The sequence below is a fragment of the Chlamydotis macqueenii genome, chromosome 1 (assembly GCF_036417535.1).
Source record: "Chlamydotis macqueenii isolate bChlMac1 chromosome 1, bChlMac1.mat, whole genome shotgun sequence".
Taxonomy (NCBI): Eukaryota; Metazoa; Chordata; class Aves; order Otidiformes; family Otididae; genus Chlamydotis; species Chlamydotis macqueenii.
Genome location: NC_141556.1, coordinates 94,028,958 through 94,052,977, shown reverse-complemented (window position 1 = coordinate 94,052,977; position 24,020 = coordinate 94,028,958). Strand labels below are relative to the sequence as shown.

The 24,020-nt window shown below is 37.7% G+C and overlaps 2 protein-coding genes across 5 annotated transcripts in view; one reads left to right on the top strand and one right to left on the bottom strand.

Annotated features, from left to right (window-relative positions):
• The window catches only part of CMSS1 (cms1 ribosomal small subunit homolog), a 250,671-nt gene that overhangs the window by 725 nt on the left and 225,926 nt on the right, over nucleotides 1-24,020 (top strand). The gene's annotated exons all lie outside the window — the stretch shown is intronic.
• FILIP1L (filamin A interacting protein 1 like) overlaps nucleotides 1,379-24,020 on the bottom strand; it is a 220,060-nt gene continuing 197,418 nt past the window's right edge. For 2 of the 3 annotated variants that reach the window (XM_086761799.1, XM_086761808.1), the window contains exons 6-8: nucleotides 18,901-21,652; nucleotides 5,059-5,243; nucleotides 3,579-3,771 (exon numbers count right to left, since the gene is read on the bottom strand). In XM_086761799.1, coding sequence (XP_086617925.1) covers nucleotides 3,681-3,771; nucleotides 5,059-5,243; nucleotides 18,901-21,652 — 3,028 coding nt within the window. In that variant the 3' untranslated portion in view covers nucleotides 3,579-3,680. Of the gene's footprint in view, nucleotides 3,558-3,578; nucleotides 3,772-5,058; nucleotides 5,244-18,900; nucleotides 21,653-24,020 lie in introns of those variants that run through there. The other variant, XM_086761817.1, reaches the window with a different exon arrangement.

Genomic DNA, 24,020 nt, shown 5'->3' with positions numbered 1-24,020 from the left:
TTTACTTCTCCTGGTTTTGCTCTCTCACTCCTTTTTGATTCCCGTGCCTGCTTTTCCCCGCTCGCTGCCGGCGGCCGTTTTGCTCGTAAAGAAAATCTCCGCAGCCGGGCGAGGTCCGGTCTCTGCCCCTTCGGACCCGGGATGGTTACAGGATGAAGCGGCAAAAGAAAATACCCGTGTTTAAGTGACAGCAGGAACCCGGTCAAGAAAAAGACATTTAAACGAGTTTTAAAACGCGGTCTGGAAGGCCTTGGAAACAGTAAATCCATAATGTCTGTGGTACTTGAAACGCATCACCCATGTGCTCACTGGGGTGCCTCACATCACCCCGACCATGTGTTATTGGAAGAGGGGCAGGAGCTAAAACAGTTTTCCTCCAGCTATTGCTCTTTGCGGTACGGCACTGTGGCTGATGTGTCTCTTTTCCTGATGATTATATCTGGCTCCTATACTTGGCTTTTATCGATGTGTCTCAAAGCACTTTACAGCCTGTGGTTGCATCTGTAATGTTGAGGTTTGTGGAAATCTAGGTAGATCTAGGCAACTGAAATGACTTTAAGACTTTATAGTGCCCTATTTTTATTTATTTATTTTTATTTATTTATTTTTAAATATATAATATTGGTAAGAGTTGAGAGTTATGGGGAGTTACCTGCACCTCCGGGAAGACTCCATATCTTGCAGTGACTTGACAATGGTTGCTTACTTCCTGTGAAAAGGTACTAGGAGAGCAGTTTGAGAGGGAGCAATATAAAAATTGTATGTATGTAATAAAGAGGGGTCACAAGCCCTAATAAGGCTCCTGAGCTTTCTATTTTTATTTTTAGTCTCATGTAGGTTCCCTCAGCAGTTCCAGTTCTCATGATAAGTGCTCTTCATTAGGAATTTTTCATTCAGAAGTCCTAAATATCTTAAGAGCTTACCTGCAGATTCTGCCAACCATAGGTTTCCTTTGGGGTGGATAGTAAGGTGCTTTTTATAGTGTTGGCAGCTTTCCTTTAGAAACTGGATGCAAAGCAGGAGCTGGATGATAAACTTTTGACGTGATGGGTAAACCGTCTGACTTTGAGATGAGACTGTGAATCACAGCTCTTCCAGTTACATAAAACTCCTTGGGATATTTGTGGTTGCCTTGCTGAGCTACTAAAATAATTCAGGTAGAAAGGATCCCCTGGAGGTGTCTAATTGAGCCCTGTGCTAAAAGCACTATATGCGTTTTACTCCAAGAACATTGTCTGTATGTGTTACAAGTAATGATTACAGGTGAGTGTTGTGCAAACCCTGTACTCTCCTGTCCACGCGCCACACTTCTAAACTTGTTGGCAGGTTCTTTATGGAGCCTCCTGTTGTATTAATTTGATACAACCCATCAGGAAAGTAAGAAGAACATCTGTCACTTTTATTTTGTGTAGCTATTTTTCATGTACAACAGATGTAAAGTCAAAGATTAATTTGTACTGCATCTTATGGATACTGTAAAATGCTTTAGAATCAGTTGGCAAGAAATAGGAAATCAAGGTTTACAATGTAAGCAGCAATACAAGAAAATAATTTCCCACTAGCGAGCACTTCTGATCAAGTTTATTTCTGTGAAACATCAAGTTTCATTGAAAAAAAAAGTTTAGTGTCCAACTTCATTTGCTGACCTATTTCAAAAAAGCGTCTCTGCCACAACTGTAAATGCAAAGCAGAATTCAAAATGTACTTTTTAAATACTGAACTCTTCCCAAGTCCCTTAAGACTAGCCCTAAAGTAAGTCCTAACCAATGGAACATTCTTCCTAATAACTCAGCCCTCAAAAGTATCTTAGATTTTAGCAATTTGTCATTAGAAGAGGCTACTTTGAAGATGAAGTATATATAAGATGATCAGACTCACTTAAAGGGTCTGAAAATACAAAATATATATCCTAGTATACGGATATATAAGTAACTCTTAATTTGTTTTTGGCTGCATCATTGGAAATAATTATTTTAGAATCCATATTAATGACTAAAGATAGTTATTCTCAGTTTGAGGTATGAATGTTACCCTGCTACGGGTGTTTTATAGATGGTAAAAAAAAAAAATAAAATAAGCCAAAAAAAAACCCCAACAAACAACAACTGAAGGGATTAGCCACCTATTTACCTTGTCACATGACACAAACTAAAGAATCTTGCCCAATAACTTCTTCAGCAAACCTTTGACTTTGAGAGGAGATTTGCGGAGAGAGGATTATTGTCTACTTATCAGTGTTGTTTGGTGTTGCACATGTCCCAAGTCATTTAACTGCAGGGCATCCTTCCCTCCCTTTTTCCAGTTCATGTCACAGCTATGTCGTCTCGAATACGATTTTTGTGTGCATTTGGAACTTGTAAGGGAGAGGATAAGGAATACTAAGGAGTTTGTTTAGTATTGGTGAAGGACACCAAGTTTTTCCTCTTCTCTCCATGAACAGAAAGAACACTTCTCACAGCACTATAAATGTCCGTATCTTGCCTGTAGCCAGCATGCCACGTCTCCTGAGCAGTGTAAGAGAGAGGGATAGACTTCTATTTTTCAGAAATTCTTCCAGTTTCCTCCTTTTATGTTACCACTCCTTGTCTTTCATTCTCCATGCTTTCTTTGTCTCCCTTAATCCCGTAAGAGTGCAGTATCCCTGTTTGTCACTTTGTTTAGATCCTTAAGTAGGAGGCTGTATGGGCCATGTCCCTCATAGGTAGAAATGAATCCTGTCATCCCAAGACAGGGAAACTCTTCTTTGTCGGCAGTGCAAAGAGGTGAGAAGTATAATATGGTACCCTGGATGATGATTTGGCAGTACTTGTATGCTCTAGAGCAAAGGATGCTATTGCAGGAATTAACTTCTTTCGCCAGAGGTTCTATTTTCTTTCTATAGACTGGCAATAGAGCGTGCCAGATAGCATAAATTTGTAATATGTGATTTGCAACTCCCAAAAAGCAGACTGTTCATTGTAGCACATTCAGTGGGAGTTTTGTTGCTTGATCAGATCTGGGATTTGTTGGCAGACCTATCTATGGAGAGGTTTGTATTTTATTTTTTTTCTTTGGCTCATCCATGAGTTGCTGTCCCTTCTGATGAAATTTCTTGTACTGAAGATGTCTCTGATAAGCATGCCAAGTTAGCAGCTGCTTTTTGAAATTTGTGTTGTGTTTCTTCGTATTTACGTATACTCATTCTTCCAAGTTGCAGAACATGAAATAGGGTGCTCCTGTGAACTTTATTTAGATCAGAGTACACATAGTATGGAGTGTTGGAACTTTATAGTTATGTGCAGATTTACCGAGTGAAATTTGAAGCCTTTTCTTTTTAATATGAAAGAGTCATCCTTTAATTTCTGCGTTTTGCTACAAGTGTGTCTTGTAGGACACAAGCTGGAAATTATTTTTCAGTAGACTGATCTTTTCAAACTTTTCCCTTTTTTAAGTACTCCTAGAGAACTTCCTTGTAGAGCTGTTGAGGGAGGCATAGATTTCTGTTGTGCGTTTGCAAAAATAGTCACGTAGCAGTGCTAATATGTTGTACTGTCTCAGTGGTTAAGTTAAACTTTCAGCTGTAAAATAAAAGGGAAAAAATCGGGTAACTGATACATCAAAATCTCTCCTTGCTTCAGCAAAATGATCACGATTCTGGCTAGGGCACTGTGATCACCGCCAGCTTTTGCTTTATTTAGGGATTAGGATTTGGCAGTTCTTAAAGAAAGACCTATGCGAAAGGAGTTTTCCCACAAATTATCAGTTGAGCCATTTAGATTGTTGGAATGCACTCTGTGAGGGGAAGAAGAACGATGGAGACATTAATACCAGGGAAATAAATTAATTTTTATATTCTAAAACAATAACTCATGTTAGTCGGTATTACAGGATTCCTGTGGGGGGTTCCTTGCAGTAGTAGTATCTTGTTAGTTTTAACTTTCTAAAGTGAAACAGTGAGAAATTGTCTTGTCAGAGCAACAATTGCTATTTTTCATAAAACTGAAAACAATGAACCTGGAGTATTTTCTAATGTTTTAATTTTTTTTTTTTTTTTTTTGTGCATTGGCTGAAAGGACTTTGAGTGAATTTTAAGTCTTTTAAAGAAGTTATGCTTTAAGGAAAGCAAAAAGGCAAATTCTCTTATGGATGAACTAGAACCACTTGTGCAAAGAGTTAATTTTGTTTAAAAAAACCCACTTCTCTAAGAGTTGTGGATGCGGTTACCTGTTTTGCTTGAACGTGAGCAATGGAAGGAAAGGGCGAAATTGAGGAGGAATGCAAGAACAAAATTGTACTTCTGTGTGAGTGACAACTTGGTGTTAATCTTGACACAAATTTAGATCAGTTCCAAAATACTATTTAAGTGAACTAAAATCTAAATACTATAGTCCAAATAAAACGGTGAAAGTTTATACAGCTAATACAAACAATATCCATCTCTGCTCTTGCATCTTTATTTCTAAGATAACATCTGCATGAATGCGAGTAGGGATAATCACACTAGTTAACTCATTGAGGAGAGAATTGTTCATCTTCAAATAATTATTTTAAAGTGACACTTGCCACAATAAGGAGCTCTGTATTTCTTTAGGTTTTATGCATTACAAAGGGCATATTTGTACATACCTCTCTTAATTCTGTCTTTACTACTGAAAGTAAGAAATCCGTGCTGAAACTTGACTACACCAACTTTGAAAACAAAACAGTGAGTCCTTCAACCCCTCCTCACTTGATTGACCATATGTTTTTATGAATCTACTGAGACAACATTAGTATTGTTATCTGTGGAACATGTCAAAACCTAATTTATAGTAGAAACTTATTTGCGTCTCATGTGCTTCTCTACTGTGAGGGCCAAATTCTGGAATTAACACCAGAAAAATGGGAGCAGAGCTTGGTCCCTGCAGACACACAGTTACCTTTGACTCTTAAGAAATTGACTGTCTTTTGAATGTCCTGTGGTTGGTGACCATTGACATACTGACCATGTACAGACTTTGCATCAATGGAAACAACTACTGTTGAGATTCGGATTGCTTAAGTCCATTTTAATGTCATAGATCATAGAAAATTATTTACCTTCTCCCTCCGCTTTGAAGGCAGGTTTTAGTCACAGTCCTTATAATGCGTAGCTTTCCAGAGCTGCTGTCTTGGAGTGGTTTGTTGAGGTGTCCAGCAGGAATTTTGACGGGTACTTTGGTTGTGCTCGTAGGCTTTGGTTTGGGGATCCGAGTTGGGATTGAACGATGGAACGCATCAGTAATCTTGAAATAAACCAAGAAAATAAGTCATGCATTAGGGAGGAGACACGGATTGTATATTTAGCTCATCAGTGTCTTTTCTACTTTGTAAAAATAAACACATTGGTCTTAGAACCCTTTGTCTGAACTTCTTTTCCCTCCTTGGTAATGAGAGTGCAGCTTTGCATTTAACTTACGTACTTGATTGGTGAATATCAAAGCATCTGAATGGATTGAAACCCGGAGTATAAATAAGAGGGGTTTTCTGTCAGCCCTCTGACTAGGGCAGCAGACCTAGCGCCTGAGTGATGGATGCAGTGCAAAGGTTGTGAACTGTGTGACTTCTCTGGGTGAATAATTGGAGAACTTCCACATGCAGAAGGAAGTCTTGATTCGGTCAATTCAGGCAATACCTAGCTCATACTTTATAGTGAGAAATCCATTCTTTGAAAGTTACCACAGGGTACACAAAATGGATATATTTGTAAGAGAGAACTCTCCCTCCAAAATCCATCATAGCTGTATTTAATTGCAAAGAAGTAACTAGACAAAAATAAAAAGAGGTGAAGACCTGTAAAGGCAAAGAGATTGTTTGAAAGGTGCCATACCAGAAAGTAGGGTTAAACACGCATTGCCCATCGGAAATGCTTTTTACTTTACAAGCCTTTTTCTATACCTTTTATAGTAGAGCAATAGAGTGAAAGAAGCTCACTGAGGTTTTTTTTAAAAAAAAAACCATAAAATGGGAATGTTGTTCAAATGAGGACAACAAGAAACAGCAGATGTGCCTAATGGATCATGAGTAAGGAAAAAAAGTGGCCTGGGCTAGTTGAAGTTTGAGAACAACATGATAGAAAAGTAACCATCTCCCAGAACAATGTGTTATTTTTCCAAGAGTTCTGAAGGAGGTGATTTTTTGAAATTGCTGAATCCTTTAGTGATGTACAATCTGCCACTGAAATTGCTGGAGGGATGTGATGCCACTTTTAGAGTCAAGCTTCACAGAAGATTCATAGGTATAACTGCTGAACTGATCAAACTGTAGAAATGACAATAAGGAATAGTGTGTTCACCCTCTTGGTTACTAGTTTTGCAATGGGAAAACATCCACTCTTCTTGTCAAGGATAATATTCAAGTATGTGTTAGATATTGTTATATAGGTATATGGGTATTGTTATATAGGTATATCAGGTTGTCTAATAATGAACTAGGCAGTGGTGGGAATGTTCCCAGGCACTGGAACTGTGAAATTGTCAACAGTGTTGAATTGTTTGGTCCATGACCTGGATTTAAGTCCGGAACAATTCTGAGGCATAGACTTGGGAGTTAGCCCAGAGGAGGGTTCATTTTGTATAGTTAGTTTGTATCTGGCTCAGCTGTTTTGGAGGCTCAGGCCTTTAACTTGCTATTATAGATGTAACTGTGTTATATTATGACATTTTAAAAAAAAGTGGAAGAGTCTCTCTAACAAAAGAATCTTGGGAGAGCAAATTTTCTGTAGAAAAAGAAGGAAAACTCTTATGCTTAAAAAGCAGCAAGTGAATAGGAAAAGGAGCACATAACCAGTTTTCATAGTATAGTGGAAATACCATCTGAGCCTCACAGACACCTGCGATTTTCAACGTAGTCATAAACTGTATTTGCATATGGTATAAAATACCATTTGCATATGGTATAAAATGGAGGGTATTAGAAACGAGAGCTGACAGTAATTCATGGTGTTGAGTAACAAGGTGATAAAAATATGTGTCAGTTCAGTGTTAACAAATGAAAAAATATATGTAGGGAAAATAGTTTGCATACAGTGGTAAATGTGACATGTATTGTCACTCAGAACGCAGATCCTGGAGTCATTGTAAATGGTCCTCATTGCTCAGCAACTGGCAATTGTCAAACAGGTAACAGGCATGTTAGGAATTACTTGGAAACAAACAGAAGAAAACAAACCCCATCACTTGTTTTGTCTAAAACCAAACCATGCCTAAGTTGTGAATGTTTTGCAGAGTTTGTCCCAAACAGCTCAGAAAAGGGTATGGCCAAATGCAGGAAAAAAAGGTGGCAAAGATGATCAGTTATGGAATGGCTTCTGCGTGAAGATTAACAACATGAACTAAACCTTTTCAAGTTTGGGAAATAGATTGTGGAGAGGAAAAAAAAACCACAATAGAAGAAATATAGCATTATGGTGAGTAGGGGGCTTCTCTCTTTCTAAATAACACGCTTGAGAAGGCATCCATTTAAGATATCAAAAAGGGGGTTAAAGATAAATAAAAAATATTTTCCTTTGTCAATGAACTACTGTAGTAGTTCAGCCCCGATGGGGACCAGACTATGCAGTCTCTCTCTCACTCCCCCCACTCTCCAAGAGAATAGGAGGAGATTTGGTAAACAAAAGAAAACCAGAAGAGGAAAAAAAAAAACCAAACACATGGGTTGAGATTGAACAAAAAGTAAATTTAACAGTAATGACAGAAGAAAACAAAACAGTGATGGAATACAAATGCAGTATAATAGCTCACAACAGATCTCCACACCTAGTTTCTTCCAAGTAGCAGGGAGACTCCCTTCAGCACCCTCCTCACTTATATACTGAGCATGATGTCAGATGGGATGGAATAGCCCTTTGGCTAATTTGGGTAAATGAACCCCAGCTGTCAGCTAATTAGTTAACTATCCCAGCCATAGGGGCTACCAGCTTCAGTTCTCCACCCAGCTCAGGTAAATATTAACTCTATCCTAGCCAGAACCAGGACAACTACAAAACTCATTGGGACAGGCAGTTTTTGAGGTGATGGTATAAATTGAATGCGTATAACTCGTTTCATATTTTATTTTCAAAATCAGAAAGTTTCAATTTGTAGGTTTAAAACAAAACAAAACAACAACAACAAAAAAAACCCCAAAAACATTGAGAAAGGAAAGAGTTTGGCTTTGAAAGTGGGTAAGGAGAAAGGAGATGCATTTCTCTTTGTTCTGTGTTCCTTGAAGATTTTACCTATAGGTGGCAGCAAAGTTTTTCTTTTGTACTGCATCCCAGTATTTTCACTAAAACCAGACTGAAACTTGTCGTTTAATGTTGAATAATAAAAAAAAAAAAAACCCAAACCATACATTTTCATAGTAGTCTTGAATTTTATCACTCATATTGTTGGTATGCAAGGGGAAAAAAATTCAAAACTAACCAAAAAGCATTCTGCTTCAATTACCAAAGGCGCGGTGTTAATTAAGAAAGCAGGGGTTGATGTTGGAGGGGATAATTGTGTTAGGCCTATATGGCTTTCCTTGAGTGCTGAGTTGGAACAGCTTGCCCTCTGACTATGTGGCATGGCTTGGTAGATGAGGCACAGCATTCAGAATAAAATGTTTGGGTGGGCTGTTCCTAGCAGTGCTACTGTCTGCTGGAAATTTAGAGATTATATTAAAATCTGCCTCAGTTTCTTAACTATAAAAATAATTATATTAGCTGTCATTTGCTAGGCATATTGAAAGGAAGAGATAAAAAATATTTCTGTAAAGTCTTGCGTGTTAAAGTGTGCTTGTATCTCTAAGAAAGAGGTTTTCTTGAGGGGAGTATTCCAGTTCAGAGTCCATGTGGTACAAAGTCGATGGAGGATACTGTCTGTAGCTGGTTGAACAGCAGTGTTAGTACTTCAGGAAGGTATTTGTAGGTCCAGATTTTTACAATGTTGTGCCTCTAACTGGTATTCAGGCTCTAGGGTCTTATTAAATCAGTAGGAAGTCCGGGGTGAAAATACCCCTGTGCTCTGGCCTTTAGTTTGCTCCACCTTCCAGCTCATTAAAACCACCATTTAAAATATGGTCTTCACAGCCGTCAGATTTCTTTTCAACTAAGATTTTTTTGGTAATCCAAAATGATGTTCTGTTTTGTGCTTCTGAATGACAGTGTTGAATACATCTAAATTATTGCTTAGTGCTGAGAGTTGCATTAGAAACTGAGGACTTTGTCAAGGTTTGGTCTGTTAACAGTATTTGCATTGCTCTCTTTTTGCGTGTGCTATGCTTGCTTATAGCCACAATACTGGAATTGATGCAACTCATAGGCTCAAACTTGAGGATAACAGCTGTATAATACGGCTTCTTCCTATGCAAATAAACTATATCAGTGTTAGGTTTCTGTGCCAGAACATCTGAACTTACGCATCAGTGATTGTACCAAGGTAACTGTATAGCTGTAACTTCTGTTGTAAGCAGGGATTTAACAAACTGTCGTTCCAGTTATTTTCCTCCTCATTTAGCACTTAAAAATGGGGTTCTTTTTATCATTCCTGATACAAATTCTAGAGAGGAAAGGCTGAAAAGTTTAAGGAAAACACTTGTTGACACTTAACTTCTTGAGTTTATTTACATGTGTAGCTAGATGAAGGATTAAACTTTTTTTTATTTTCAAAACTTCATACTTGACAAAATATGAATCTCGGACATGAGTTGTATAAAGAACCTTTTGAGTCAGTTGACTAGATCAATGCTTAAGCTGCTCTAAGATGTACCTGTAAAGAGAGGACAGTGTTACGTAGGAATTGTCTACAAAGCTCTCGGAAGTAACTGTATATAAAGTTCTGCATTTGTTTAGTTTTATCCGTACTGAAAATTCTTGTGCAACCCTTAGTGTAGAGGCATGTAAACAGATACGTTGGCTATGGCATACTTGTATGTTAGGATATCCATTTTGTTTTTTAGGCAGACTTAAATGACTAAAAAACCCACTATATATGAATTTTGGTGCACTTTTTCAATTTGATTTTTAACTCTTATGTATGGGCACTCTGTGTGCACACCAATAATCTTTTCAGATCTCGTCAAATTAATCTACCAATCAATTTTATCTTTCAAGTTGAATGGTTTTCAGTCTCCTTTATTCCTTTTTTTGACACTTATTTGTATTCTGAATTTGCTGGCTCTGTATTAATCATTGCTGTTCAGTTATGGCTCCGTAAGTTCCCATCTGTAGGCGACTTTTTATATTTGCTATCTTTCCAAATGGTAGAAGAGGAAATAAGGTATGTTTATTCTTCAGAAACAAAACGGAGCTGGCTTTCATGTTCTGGAGAGCCCTTGTGAGTTCCCATCAGTGCTCTAAAAACACCCCATGAAACGAAATGTTATCCAGGTGCTACCTATCTGAGTAGTTGTGCCATTTTCCTTCACTTAATGTGTCTAAACAGTTACGTAAATATCAGCAAATAATTATTGCAACAACAAAGACAACCACTCCAACGACATTAAACATTTTTGAAATTAGAAGATTCTGTGGTATGTCTGTTTGTAAATATAACAGCATCCTATTAGTTTAAGGTGTCAGACTCAGAAAATACCAAAGTTTATGTCAGTAGTGCTTAAAGATGTAGAAATAAGCAGTAAAAGCTCACTTTCAAGGCAAGCAATGATCTAGGAATCAAGAAAGCTGCAGTTTCATAAGGATCTTTTAACTTCCTGAGTTTTAAATTAACTTCTGAAGTAGACATCAATACTTGTAAAAGGAATTGGCAGGAGAAAGGGTATTAAGAGTGAGAACTCATACGTAACAGCTATGTTTGTTATTTCATGGTGAGTGACAGTAGGTACTTTAGGGACAGGGCAAACATTCCATGGGTGACAGTTGTGGAATTTTCACATGTGACTCTAAAAATGGCCCTTCTTAATTTCAGGAAATCAGCTGTGAAAGCATGCTCTGAAATATCAGTATATATATTCCATACACGCTTTGTTTTTTTCCCATGGGCACAGAGGTGGCTTATCTGTTATTTATAGGGACCATCAGATATTTTAGCACAATACAAGGCTTGCTTTCTGGGGAGTGGGCTAAGGCAACTGGTGGGAAGTTGAGGGGGGCGGTCAAGGAGAGAAAATATGTCTGTTTCTATGCTGTTCAAGTAGTTCTCCTGCCTTTGATCCTAATCTTTATTTTCCTCTGGAAGTGTGATGTATGCTTTGCTTCCTGTTTAAACTGTAATCATTTAAACAGGAGGGAGCATGTAGTAATTCCGCTGTAGGTTTTCTTATTTACCTTTCTACAGTCATTGTAGAACTTGATCTAGGAGAAATAACTTTAGATAAGGTTCTTTCTCACTGCTTAAATTTTTAGTTTAAGAAGTTTGAGCAACAGAGAGAATAATTTTGAACTGTAGTGAAAGTGGCCAGAGGATGGTGCTGAAGATCAGCACAAGTGTCCCTCTCGCCAGGCTTAAGTTTGCTTCTGGATGATTTAATGCAGTCGGAACCTAAGCCAGGTCTGCAAGTGAGGATGAGTTAAGATTAAGTGACAAACTTGAATTTTCCCTTTGGTCTCAAAACAAGACACCTTTGGCTGAAATTTCCAGTTAGGCTTACTCAGCTGTACAGGGCATTCGGATATTTCCTTTTCTTTCACTAGGTCCTGACCTTTGTCTTCTAGGAATCCAGAGAGAAAATTTTCAGCTGTTCTGCATTTCCATTTATGCAACCCTTTTGTGTGCATGACTGTATCGAGATGTGTAAGCAGGAGCAGTATAAATAATCCTTATACTTGCTAAGTATGGTAAGACCTTAGCCAGAGTGTTGTCTGGCTTGAAGCACTGCATTGTCACGCTATTATAAATAACGGTGCAGAGGGAATGTGATTAGTAATCTGTACAGTAGTACTTAAGTAGCTGTTAAGTGGGAAAGCAATTGCGTTTATTTAATGTGGAGAAAACAAAACTGAGGAAAGATATGATAATTGTTTTCTAATATGTAAAATTGCTCCAGAGGGAGGGATAGGAAAATGAATACTGGATTATAGTTTCAGCAAAGGAAATTTAGTTGAAAAATCAGCAAGATTCTTAATGGCAAGGATATTTCAGCCCCTTTAGAGATTCCTGGGGTAACTGTGAAATTGTTGTTGCAGAAGTTTTTTAGAACAGGATGAACTAGGCATTTGTTTGGAAGGGTTTAAATCAAGTTGTAGTAAGGGAATAGTCAGAAAAGCGTCCCGAGATCCCTTCTAAGTTTTATATTCTGTGATTTCTGCTCTTCTGCTGATACTTGACCTATTACAGAACTCTTCATTTCAGTAATATGTTCTGTTTGACAGAAAAAAAATCTATATTAAAATTAGAAATAACTTCCATATATGTGACACGATTTGCACTTGTACCCCAATGTACCGCTGTGGTCTTACTTCCTGAACACCAAGTTTAAATCTACTTCTGGTGGTGGGGAAAAGAAGCAGGGTTGGGCAGAGATGGAGGCAGAAGTTGTACTCCGAATTATTAAGATTCTGTTATGTGACTTGCTTTTCTTGCGACATGTCTTCAGTGGGAAATGTGATAATCTTTTCAACGTAAAATAGTTGAAAGACATATTTATACTAGAAAATTGATAAGATGCGGAGAAATTTATGTTGAGTCAGCTCCCCTAGGACAGGGATTTACCTGGGCCAGGCTGATCGACATCGCCATGAAGCTGGCTGTCTCTGAAATACACAGTTGCTTGCTCTCAGTTCTCTTCCCTTTGCCCCTTGAAACAAGGAGGGATCTCAGCCCCCTTCTTAGGGCACCTAGGGTCCCCGAGAACAGTAGTAATACGGACTTTTTAAAGATTACTAAACACACTGCAATATTAATTCTGTCCAGGAGAGGGTAGTGCCGGCACTTAAATGTTGGTGTTTTTATATAATACATTACTTTACAATTTGTGTGAGATCATCAGTTCACTTGGTTTAAAGCTGTGCTGCCGTTCTTCGAGTGAGATTCTTGGCAGTGGGTCTTATTCTGTACAGATTGTGGGCAGGTAGGGATGTATGTGTTTGGGTATTTCTAAGTATGCAGTTTTTATAGATGTGTGGATCTGCACTCATACCTACATACACCTTTTAACATAAAAACGTGTTCAGTATCAATATTGTCTGTTCAAAAGCTTTGAATATATTTTTTCCATCTTAGTTAACACATATGTTGAAGAAGCATACAGTGGTAACCAGGTTGGGCCCAAATGTGTTCTGCATGGGGAAGGAAAAAGAAACTTCTGCTTTTACCATCATGGCTTTTTTTCTGTCTGGGAGCAGGCTGTTTTCCTCTGTGAAGGCCATATTTAAAGCTGTATTAATCAGTGTCTTATTTTTAAAATACATGTATATATATAAATAAATGTTTCTTTATATATATATAAAAATAAATGTTTCTATATATATATAAAGAAACATTTTTTTTTTGTATATATAAAAATAAATGTTTCTTTTATATGTATATACTTTTTTTTTTTTTTTTTTTTTTTTTAAATCCAACCTCTACCTTTTGTTCAGCTGAGATTGCTGTTTCTGTGGGGTAGAACATGACCTATAATGGCTGGAGTATGAGATAATGAAGGATAAGAAATTTCAGATTCTAATCACAATTGAAGCTGCCTTACTGCGATTTTGCACAAGTCAATTAACTTCTCTCCTAAATGAGGAAAAATTTCTTCTACTACTCCAGAAGGATATTAATGGGACTGATCAATGTTTGTTGTACATTTTGAGTGCTTTCTGATGTATTTGCATGTTAGATTGTATCTCTTCAGACAATAGTGGGAGCATCTAAGGTGATGGACAAGGGCTTTGGCAGTGATTGCAGTACAAAGTGCTCATCCTTTTTGCTTGGCCCTGCAGTTACACTGATGTAACTTTTTTTTTTTTGTAGAGCTGTATTGTGAAAGGGATCCTGTGTTTTTTTTTAATGAAGACTTGTGGAGTGGGTTGTTTTTTTGTTTTTGTTTTGTTTTGTGTGGAGTGGGTTTTGGGTTTTGTTCTTGGTTGGTGGTTTTTGGGTTTTGGGTTTTGTTTTTTTTTTTTTTTGTTTAAATCCAAGTTAGTTTCTTGACCTGGTTCACAGTGCTACCTTCCTAAACACTGAAAACAGCATAACTGAAAAGGCAGTATTTTGTGATAGGGCATGTGGTAGGGCCATGAGACGGGAGGGAGCTTCTTTTGCCCATCTCTATATGATGACCCTGTGATGTTAGGGCACTGCTTGGCAAATGAAGAGTCATTGGTTAAACAGATCTCTTGCTTTGTACTCAAAATCTGTTTCCCGAGAGTACTTTGTTTAGTGGTTAGAGGAGAATCATCTTCAGTTGGCAGCTCTGATATTTGAAGCTTTTTGGGTGCCCACAGTATGGTGGGTCATTGGGGACGTGCTAGCGGTGAGAATTCAGCTACGTCTTGGGCTGCTGACTGCAGGTTTGTGAAAACACTTCATGCTTCTTAAATTTTTAAGGTTGAGGGGTTTTTCTGAGCAATTTCCCACTTACAATAGTTGGTGTGAATTTTAAAATGTCTTTATACACCCATTCATGCTGTGCTTGAACCATAAATCTTTCTCGCAGTAACATAATGTTTTAGTAGTCTTTGCTTAAGCCTGAAGATTAGGCAGTTGTCGGTTTGTTTTGCCTGTCTGCTTCCTAGGGACAAAGTCATCCTGCAGATGGTTACTCCATTTCCATAACCCTGCAGCAGTCTTAATCAGAAAGTAGGGCTGTACAACTCTTTCTGGTTACTTTTCCCCTCAGTGTAGGGGGCACACCTTCTTAAGCTTTGCATGTTAATATACAGGTCTTCTTTTTTCTTATTACAGTCTTACATTCTGTCCCCAGACACTATATTATCTACTGTACTTTGGATCAGGAAGATTAGCTGGCTGCTCCTGTAATTTTTATCAATTCTTCTTCTTAATGAGCTGTTTGAGGGAAATTTTTAAATAACTTAAAAACTACTTCTCAGTTGGTGGATGTGCACTTCACTCTTAGAACACCATTATTGCTTCTTATTATCTTCTTCTTTCTTTTCCTCTTTTTCCCTCCCTCCCCTCATCCATCCTCCCTGTAAGGAGAAAAATTACACATATTTCTTCTGAAACATTTAATCACGTAAAAAGAATGACTTAGAAATGCTGAGCACCTAACTGTACTGCTCCTGGGTGTGTTCCTTTGCTCACTCACTGAAATAAAACTGAAAAGATGAAGGGTTAATAACTCTTGCCATTTTTTATCAGTTAATTCTTCCTTTCTTCTCCTGGACACTTAACATTCAGGGGAAAGGGTAAATTTTTAGACTTTGGAGGAGATAATTATTAAGAATTTTGGAAAAGAGAAGGGATGATATATTGTGATCTGCAGAAAACAGCTTTTACGCTCTCTTTCACATTTTAATCCATCTGATATTTGCTGCTTACTTTGTGACCATATTTCCCTTTAACATTTAATTCAATCATTACATACCTGTCAGATTTTAGGCTTCTGGGCAAATGCTGAAAACAAGTTTCTCAGCCTCTAAATTAACAGCAATACTTACCGTTTATGGAATGCTTGAAATTCCTACAAAAGCTGGTTGAATTTTAATATGATTATGCTTGATGTATTTGTTCAGAGTGTTTAAATCAATTTGCAGACAACTCATTTAATTTTCTCTTTGCTCTGCTATTTTCTTTGTCTGTCAATGAAGTAGGTGAATATTTCCACTCAGCAAAATGGAAATAATCTGCAATATCTTGTGATGATCTGAACAACTTGAGGTTAATTTGTAAATTGTTACCTTCAGTCCTTAAGCTATGCTCGTGATTTGTTATTTTATGATAAAATTGCAGCTAACTAATTTCTGTTCAAACAGTTAACTAAGTTTCAGCTCTCAACAAATACATCCAGGTGTTTACTTTCTCTGCTATGTGCTTTGAAATAGATCTTGGGAATGTGAACAGGATGAACCTGTTTTATTCTGCAAACTTTATTTTCAGGCAAAAAAAAAAATATTTTTTTCATCTGTTGAAATGAATGACAAAAATTCCATTGTGAAGTTAAGGTCTACACATAGATTGTTTGATCAGCAGGGGAGTATAATCATCCCATGTTTTTAGGAAGGGTAGCAAGTTAATTTACAGGCAATGGTGATTCTTCTTCTTACTTAAGAGTTAACAGTCATTAGTGGCTACTTCCTTTGTCTTTTATTAATTAGTTACTGGTAAACTATCACAAGTGTAAGGATTAAGACAGGAACAGAAGTACTGTCCTGTTTAACAATTAAACTTAAGTGGTGTGAACTCTCACCTAGGTTTTGTATTCAAAACTTATCTTTGAACTCTGAATGTCTGTACTCACAATATCTTGGGTATTGTCCAAAGAAGTAAGTGTCCTTATTGCTATGTCCTGATTTGTGCTTTTCTTTTATAAGATGTTGTAATAGATGACCAGGTGGTTAATGATCAACATATCTCTGTGTATTTTGGAAGGCGGGTAGGAAAGTAATTTTTTTTTTTTTTTTACAAGATTTTAAAGTCCAACTGAAGAAAATATTAGTGCTTCTGGAGGACAACTATTAATCCTTTAATTTTTGGAAAATCTGGTGTCTGTTAGTACACTGGCAAGTGTACTCTTCACATGCAGTTGTTATTCAGTACCATACTTGTAATGTGTCACTGCAGGGATCTTTCGTATGGATCAGCAGGATATGCAGTATCCCAAATTCTAGAGCTGTAGAGAACGTGTTTTGAATGGACTGCTTTTTGATTTTGAATGAGTCCTGGGGTTAAGAATATGTAATCTGAACGTAGTTAAGTACCTTTTTTGTATAATTAACACACTCTAAAATTATTATAATCTTGACTTGCCTGAGTGCTGGCTGCTGTCTTGATCAGTAACTTTTGCAGAAATTGGTGGGAGCCCAAGTTTACTTTGCAGGATAAGACTATGTACTTGTTTTGACCAGATCTTAGTCAGATCTCACTTCTGCAATCATTGGAGGGAAACTGAGACAAAACAAGTAGGAAGGACCTTTGATGAAGCCAAATAACTTCAGGAGATCTGCATCAGGTTATACATCACATTAAGCTGGGTTTGTGCAGGTCCACATTTTGTCCGTTTAAAAATGCTACTGCTGTAATGTAATACGTTTGTTATATCAGTTATACCAGTTTCTACCACAGATCTTATAATTTAGTATTTTTTCTTCCCATTGTTGATTTTAGTGGGAAGAAGTGTGTATGGGCAGTGGGCTTTGCTTTTCAATAGAAACTATTCCTTCTAAAATCTACAGTTGTAATAATGTAGATTCCTGTCCATGAAAAGGACTTAAAATCATGAAAAGTTCCCTTGTTACATGAAAGCATGTGCCAAAGTCCTTTGCTCAATCATTGCTAAGTTATACTGTAGAAATGATTTTATTCTGCTTCCATTATCTAGAGGGGGAAAAAAAAAAAAAGATATGGGTTTAATGAATAGAGACTTTCTGCGTACTTGCAAACTTCCTTACTGATAAGGGGGTTGAGTTTTTTAAAAAGATAAGCCCCCGCCCCGAGCATAAGATACATAGGCACTTAACTTTTTGGAATGAGAAGCAACTGTTCCAATTAACATTTGCAGTTTACAGCTTTTGAGAAAAAGAGACATTTGAAAGTGCATTCCAGGTCTTTTGGGCTGATTCACATTCAGCACAAAGTTGGTCCACTACTAGCAATATTTTCTGGGAGGTTAGGACTTACTGTTTGGCACCTGTGTAAAGGGCAGAATTGGTTACATTTCTAGCCTCTTCTCAGGCACTAATACTGTATCTGTCATTGAAATACCTTAACCTGTTTTGTCCGTTCTGTGTCGTACTCCTATTTAGCCTAGTCCTAGAGGCCTACATGTTTGGAGAGCTCGTCTAATACTACTTCTCAGTGCTTCTGTCAAGCTTTCTCTGCCTATTATATGAAAAAAAAAAAAAAAAAAGGAGGTAAGCCACAGTTTGATAATCTTTTCTTCTTCAGTGTACCTGTGCGATGTATATTGTATGTTGAACCGATGGCTAGGAGCTTAGATGAAATTTCATTATTATGTGCAAATCCGTTCTTCTGAGTTATCCTTTAGGAATGTAAGTGTTGCTGTTTATTGCTTTACAGTGTGCTTAAACGATAGTTGTTCTGTTGTATTAGAAAAAAAAATGCTTGCTTTGCTTAAGGAGAATAATTTTGTGATATAAGCTTCTGAACTCAGTTCGCTTACAGGATTGGTTTACAGGAAGGTTTAAAAAGAGTTTTAACCAAACAGGGTAAAAAAAGATGGAGAGGAAAAGTGGTGGTTGTGCTCTGGAACGTATCATATATGCATCATAAATTTATAATAAGATAGAATAGATAATATTTTGAGTGTTTGTGTGATGTACTGATAATTATCTAAAATGAGAGGGCTAGCAGGAGTTGGGAAATAGTAGGGAAGATAATGAATCAAGTCTTATCTGAAGTTAGCAGGCGATATTATGGCTTAATTCAAATTCTACTGTACATGCAAAAAATACAAAACACACATAACGAACAAAAATATTCTGCAAGCAATGATAAAAATAATCAATTATTTACTGGTTTTGTAATGTTAAAATATTTTACCAAGGCAAGTTGCAGTCAAAAGTTATGTGAGTTATTCTGAAAATGGAAATACATAAAGATGCATTTATACAAGTGCAAGACTAAATATTTTACATAACAACTGTATTTTGATGAGGAGATATACAGTAAGTGCACACTTGATAACACTAAGCAGGCAAAACTTAACGTTAGTTCCGTATACTGTTGTATAGTTCATGCACAAATCTCTCCCAAAGTAAAAGGGCTGTTCCAAATAATTCTTGCTGGGATGAAAAACAGGATGGGTTGCTGGTAAGGGTGTCAGCACGGATGGGGGTCAGTTATAGACATTACTTACTGTAATTTGTGATTGCCGTGGGAGAGGAGTGGCTGTTGGTGTGATAGTAATACTGCTGGTGATTTTATTGATGGGCTTACTGGGTAGGCCATTAGCTAGTGCTGGAGTTCTGTTGTCTTGCACTGGGTTACAAGGGCTGATGGGCTTGGAATTGGTGAGAGCTTGGACGTAAGGACTTCCTAAATGGATGTGGATTTTGTTATCCTCAGTAGTTATTACACTGGATCCCGTACTGTTAGATCTCTGAAACTGCCATGACGACTGCCTGTCTGGGGATACTCTAAAAACAGCATGCTTGGCTCCCATTTCCAAAGGCTCCGAGGAGAGTATTTGTTCCTGAGAACTCGAGCCTGTTAAAGCCAAAGGGGACATTGTTCTTTCAGGAGTTAAAGAACCACATGATTCAGGAGTCTGAGATCTTGCAAAAGTAGCCATCGTAATAGGAGAAATTACTTGCTCTGGGCTCATGTAACCTTCTGCTGCTTTTGATTTTACAGATGTTAAGGAGGCATTTTGAATAATGGTTATTCTTTGCTTTGGAGTGCCACAGTTAGGTATAACTGCTGTGCTTGTGTAGGAGTGAGGACTTTCAGTGGTAGGACTTGTTATTTCAAGTGTTGCCGTGTTCTGTCCGTGGTCTGGAGTTACTTTTATGTGAAGAGGTTGGCCAGGTGTATGGCTTAGCACTAGGTCTCCAGTCTGTGCACAGTTTCCATTTTGCTTTGTATGAATCTTTCCATTTTGAGGATGGCTCTCTTTGGACTTCATCCAAGGGATCCATAATTTTTTGTTCACGGCATTTGCGATGGATGAGTTGCTTTTGAAAGACACTGTTTGTTCCTCCTCATTGTCTCTGTCCTCATTATCGCTGTCTTCATACAGCTGCCCATTTATGACTGTTCGCTCTAAAGGCATGAGGGTTTTGTAATCGGGTGGTTCATTGTCTGCTGAATCTGTCTGGACTTCTTTAGAAAAAACTTGCAAGTCAGAAATTCTCCTTCCATTGAGACCAGACCTGAAGTTCTTGCTGAAGCGTCTGTACCTATCCAGCTCTTTCGTGAGGCTTTCCATTTCTCTTGCTAACTCCCTGTTCTTGTTTTCTTGCTGGAGGAGTTTCTTCTGTAAGACTGCATGATCACCTCGGAGGTGACAGATTAGGTCTTCTGTTGCCATGTATTCATGAATTTTCTCTTTCAGTGCATCTACTTCTCTGGAAAGATGACTTGATTTAGCTTCCTCTTCTTTGAGCTTCTTAAAAAGGCGCTGCTCTTGATTGGACTCTGCCTTTTCTGTTAATTTATACCTAGCCACTTCCATTTTCACAGCCTCTAGCTCTTCTGATAGGAGCTTGGCTCTGTCCCGTTCATTGACATATCTTCGCTCTAGACACTCAAATTCATCTTCAGTTTTCATAAGATCATCTTCTATGGCTTTCATTTCTTTCAGCTTCTGCCTAAGCCTCTCAACTTCTTGAGAAAGCTCTTTGATTTTGTTGTTTTCCTGCTGCAAGGAGGTGCTGGATTTAGTACTCTCCTTAAGTTTATTTTTAAGAAACTCTTTTTCAACAGCTTCCAGTGACTGAAGCCTTTTTCTTAGAATATTCACTTTGGAAACAAGATCACTTCCTTTCTCCTCTTCTGCTTTGAGTTTGTTTTTCAGTTCATCTCTTTCTTTTGTAACACTGGACATTTTTTCCTCTGCATCAGATTTTGATTTCAGTGCCTTCTTACTTTCCTCAATTAGTTTTTCTGTAACGGACATCACTTTATTTTGTTCCACCTGAAGCTGAGAAGTTGCAGCTTGCAGCTTTTCTTCTGTTTGCTTTATTTTTTCACCCATAGTTTTTCTTTCATCCACAAGCATCACTGTTAGACTCTTCAGCTTTGTTAAATCTTCTTTAAGTGTAAACTCAGTTTTTTCCAACTTACTTTCAATTGCTTCAAGCTCACCAACTCTAGCTTTTAGGCCATCCAGCTCATGGGACAACTGCTTTGTTAACATTTTTTCTCTTTCTAGGTTGCATTTCAGGGAGTAACATTCCTGTTTACTCTTGTTGAAAGCATCTTCTAATTTCTCCAGCTCCATAATTCTTTTGTTGAGTTTGTCCACTTCCCCTTTAAGGCTCTTGCTGTGTGATGCTTCTTTTTCTAACTTTCTATTAAGTTCTCTGCACTGGTCTTCCATTTTTATGAGCTCTTCATCTTTTCCTTCCATCTCCAGCAGTCGTTTACGTAGCTCTTCTACTTCAGTCATAAGCATGGAGTTCCCACACTCTCCCTTATTTATCTTATCCCTTAGGTCTTGCAGTTCTTCTTCTGCTTTTCGTAAAGATTTATTGGTCTCTTCCAGCTCATCGATTTGTCGGCTGAGAGCAGTTAATTTTAACCGGAGCTGACGATTCTGACTGTCTTCATTGGTTAGTTTGGCCATCATTGCTTCTTGGTCTTGGGAGATCTTACTGCTTTGAGCTTGAAGTTCAGCCTCCAGCCTGCTGGCTCTCTGTTCCTCTTCTTGAACTTTTGCTTCAGCAAAAGCCAGCTTCTCATTTGCTTGTTCTGCAGAAGTGGTTAATTCTTGAATTTTTTGACTTTGTTGATTCAACTGCTCAGTGAGTCTTTGCTGTTCATCCACCACCATTAAAGCAAAGGATTTCAGTTTAGTCAATTCTTCTTTCAGTTTAGCTATTTTCTTGTTGCTTTCCTTCTCTTTTTTTTCCTGATATGCTGTTTCTTGTTCAAGAAGCTTTTTCAATCTGTGGGAGGAAATATATATGTATTTTGTAGCCATTTTAATGAGCATTTAAAAACACACTTGAAATACTACATCTCTGCCAGATGTGCATGAACATCCATTTATAGTTGTAACTACAGGCAGACCTCTTCTTGTAGAGGAGAAGTGCCCACAGGTCTTATTTTCTACTCCAAAGTTGTTCTGTAATGGACACTTCAGTATGATCATTTAGACTTAACAGCTTCATTAATTATGCATCTTTGATTACATTTTCACTTTTTGGTAGGTATCAGTGCAACACAGCTTTCTGGTATTCTGCAGTGGAACAACACTGATCTTGGCTGTTGGCCGAGGGTAGATATGTACATGCAGGTTTTGGGGGTGTTTTTTTTGTTTGAGTAGGTGGTTTGGTGTTGTGTTTTGTTTTTAAAATGTGATTATCATAGCGATTGAGAAATGAAACCAGTGCAGCCCTCAAGGGCAGGTATCCTTTACAGCATCATAAACCTCCTAATAACTTTAAGTTACTTATAAACCATCCTGATATCTTATGACGTTTTATGATTAAACCTTATGGATGTTAAAGTATGTGAAGGAAGTCTGCCTAATGTCAATTTCTAAGCAGCACATCAAAGCAAAACTGAACCTTGAGGGTAAGTCAGTCCTCAGTGAAAGTGCAGGCCTTGTGTCATACACACACACAAAAAAACGCAGTCAGCAGATAAACACAAATTCAGGTTGTGCCTTTTGAACTTAAGAAAGCCCAAATGTCTTGCTGCCTGTTAGGCTCAGATTTGGTCTCATTTCCAAAACTTGTAGATACACTTAAGTCCAATCCTGCTTTTCCGTGATTCCTGAAGGTTTTCATAATGGTTTTCCAAAATTAGTTTTACAATTTTGTATCAGTACCATCTTTACAGAGATGCCACATAATTTGTTAGAGACTTGGGCTAAGGTTGTGCATTGTTTATGTAAGATCTTAAGAACCCTCCAAATACCACAAATAATTAGGTTCTTTTGTAGACTTTTCTTTGTGAGAGAGTTGTTTATGGAGTTGGTCTGAGGTATGATTAGGTTTGGCCAGCACATTTGCCTCCTTTCAATTAGATTTTTCCCACAGCCAGCCTCTGTGGGATATTCTGATACTTAAGAAAATCTGAAAAGCCTAGGTTGAAGTAATAAAGTATTAGAATTTGTATTTTTCGCCATTGTTCCTATGTATGGTACGTAATGAGTTGTGTAGATCATGCGAGGGAAATGAGTTGCATATCAGGACTACTTGAACAAAATGACTGCCTATGTACTCATTAGCTGAGATATCATGGTGGGGTTTTTGTTGTTTTTTCTTTTTCTACCTGTGAAATATGATGATGATGACTCTCTAGAAGTTGCTGCTGAAACACAAGATTCTTGTTCCACATTTGTCTCTGGCCACTGTTGTGATGGCCTTGGCCAAGTGGTGAGTCTTTACAGCTTCCCACTGACAAGTTCCTGTTGCAGCCATCCTTCTAGTCAGGAAGAACTTAGATAACGGCCTCCTTTGTGCAGCTCTTTATTAGCTATTGGCTGACTGGAGACATATATTTCTGGGGATTTAATAGGCTGCCTCAGCAAGATCCTCTTTGGCATCATTGTAGTTTTCCTGCACGGAGAGAGGAAGTCCCTGCCATTCTACAACTGTCCATCAGACTTCTCTGATTTAATGGTGATATTGTATAGAAGTCTACGACTATGAAATTTCTTATAACATATTCACCATCCACGCTTTTTATTTTAGCGCAGAAGTTGCACTATATTGAATGTAATGAAATGCTTTGCATGAAAAATTGATGAAATGGGAAGTAGCAATAAACAGAATTTATATCAAAGACTTAAAGCAGCCCCAAATTCTTTACAACAGTCAATTAACACAATGAAGAAAACAGACCTGAAGAAGTATAAGTGGAGAGGGAGAGGTCTGGGAAATAAGCTTGAAGGAACGCTGCTGGTTGACAGAACAAATAAATGGGGAGAAGACTGCACAGTGCTCAAAGGCAGCTTTTTACTGTGTTGTCGGTGTGTAAACTTTCATCCACTTTTCGGTGCTACTTTGAGTTCTTTTTAGTGTAAAAATGTCTCTTCCTTCCCCACCCTTGTCTCTAAATGCTTTAGTAGTGAAGTTCAAGTGATGATTTACCGTTGCCATAGATATAAAACCATAACAGAAGCGTAACTAACAATTTTATTTGGAATGAACTCAGTTTGTATGTGTGCATGAAGTTAAGACATCTTATATTAATACTGTTAAAATAGACTGGGGCTTATTAGCATTTGATTTGTTTTAGCTTGCTATAATTTATTCTTGTAAGGCGAATTTAGCTGAGGTGATTAATACCTAAATTAATCCGTGT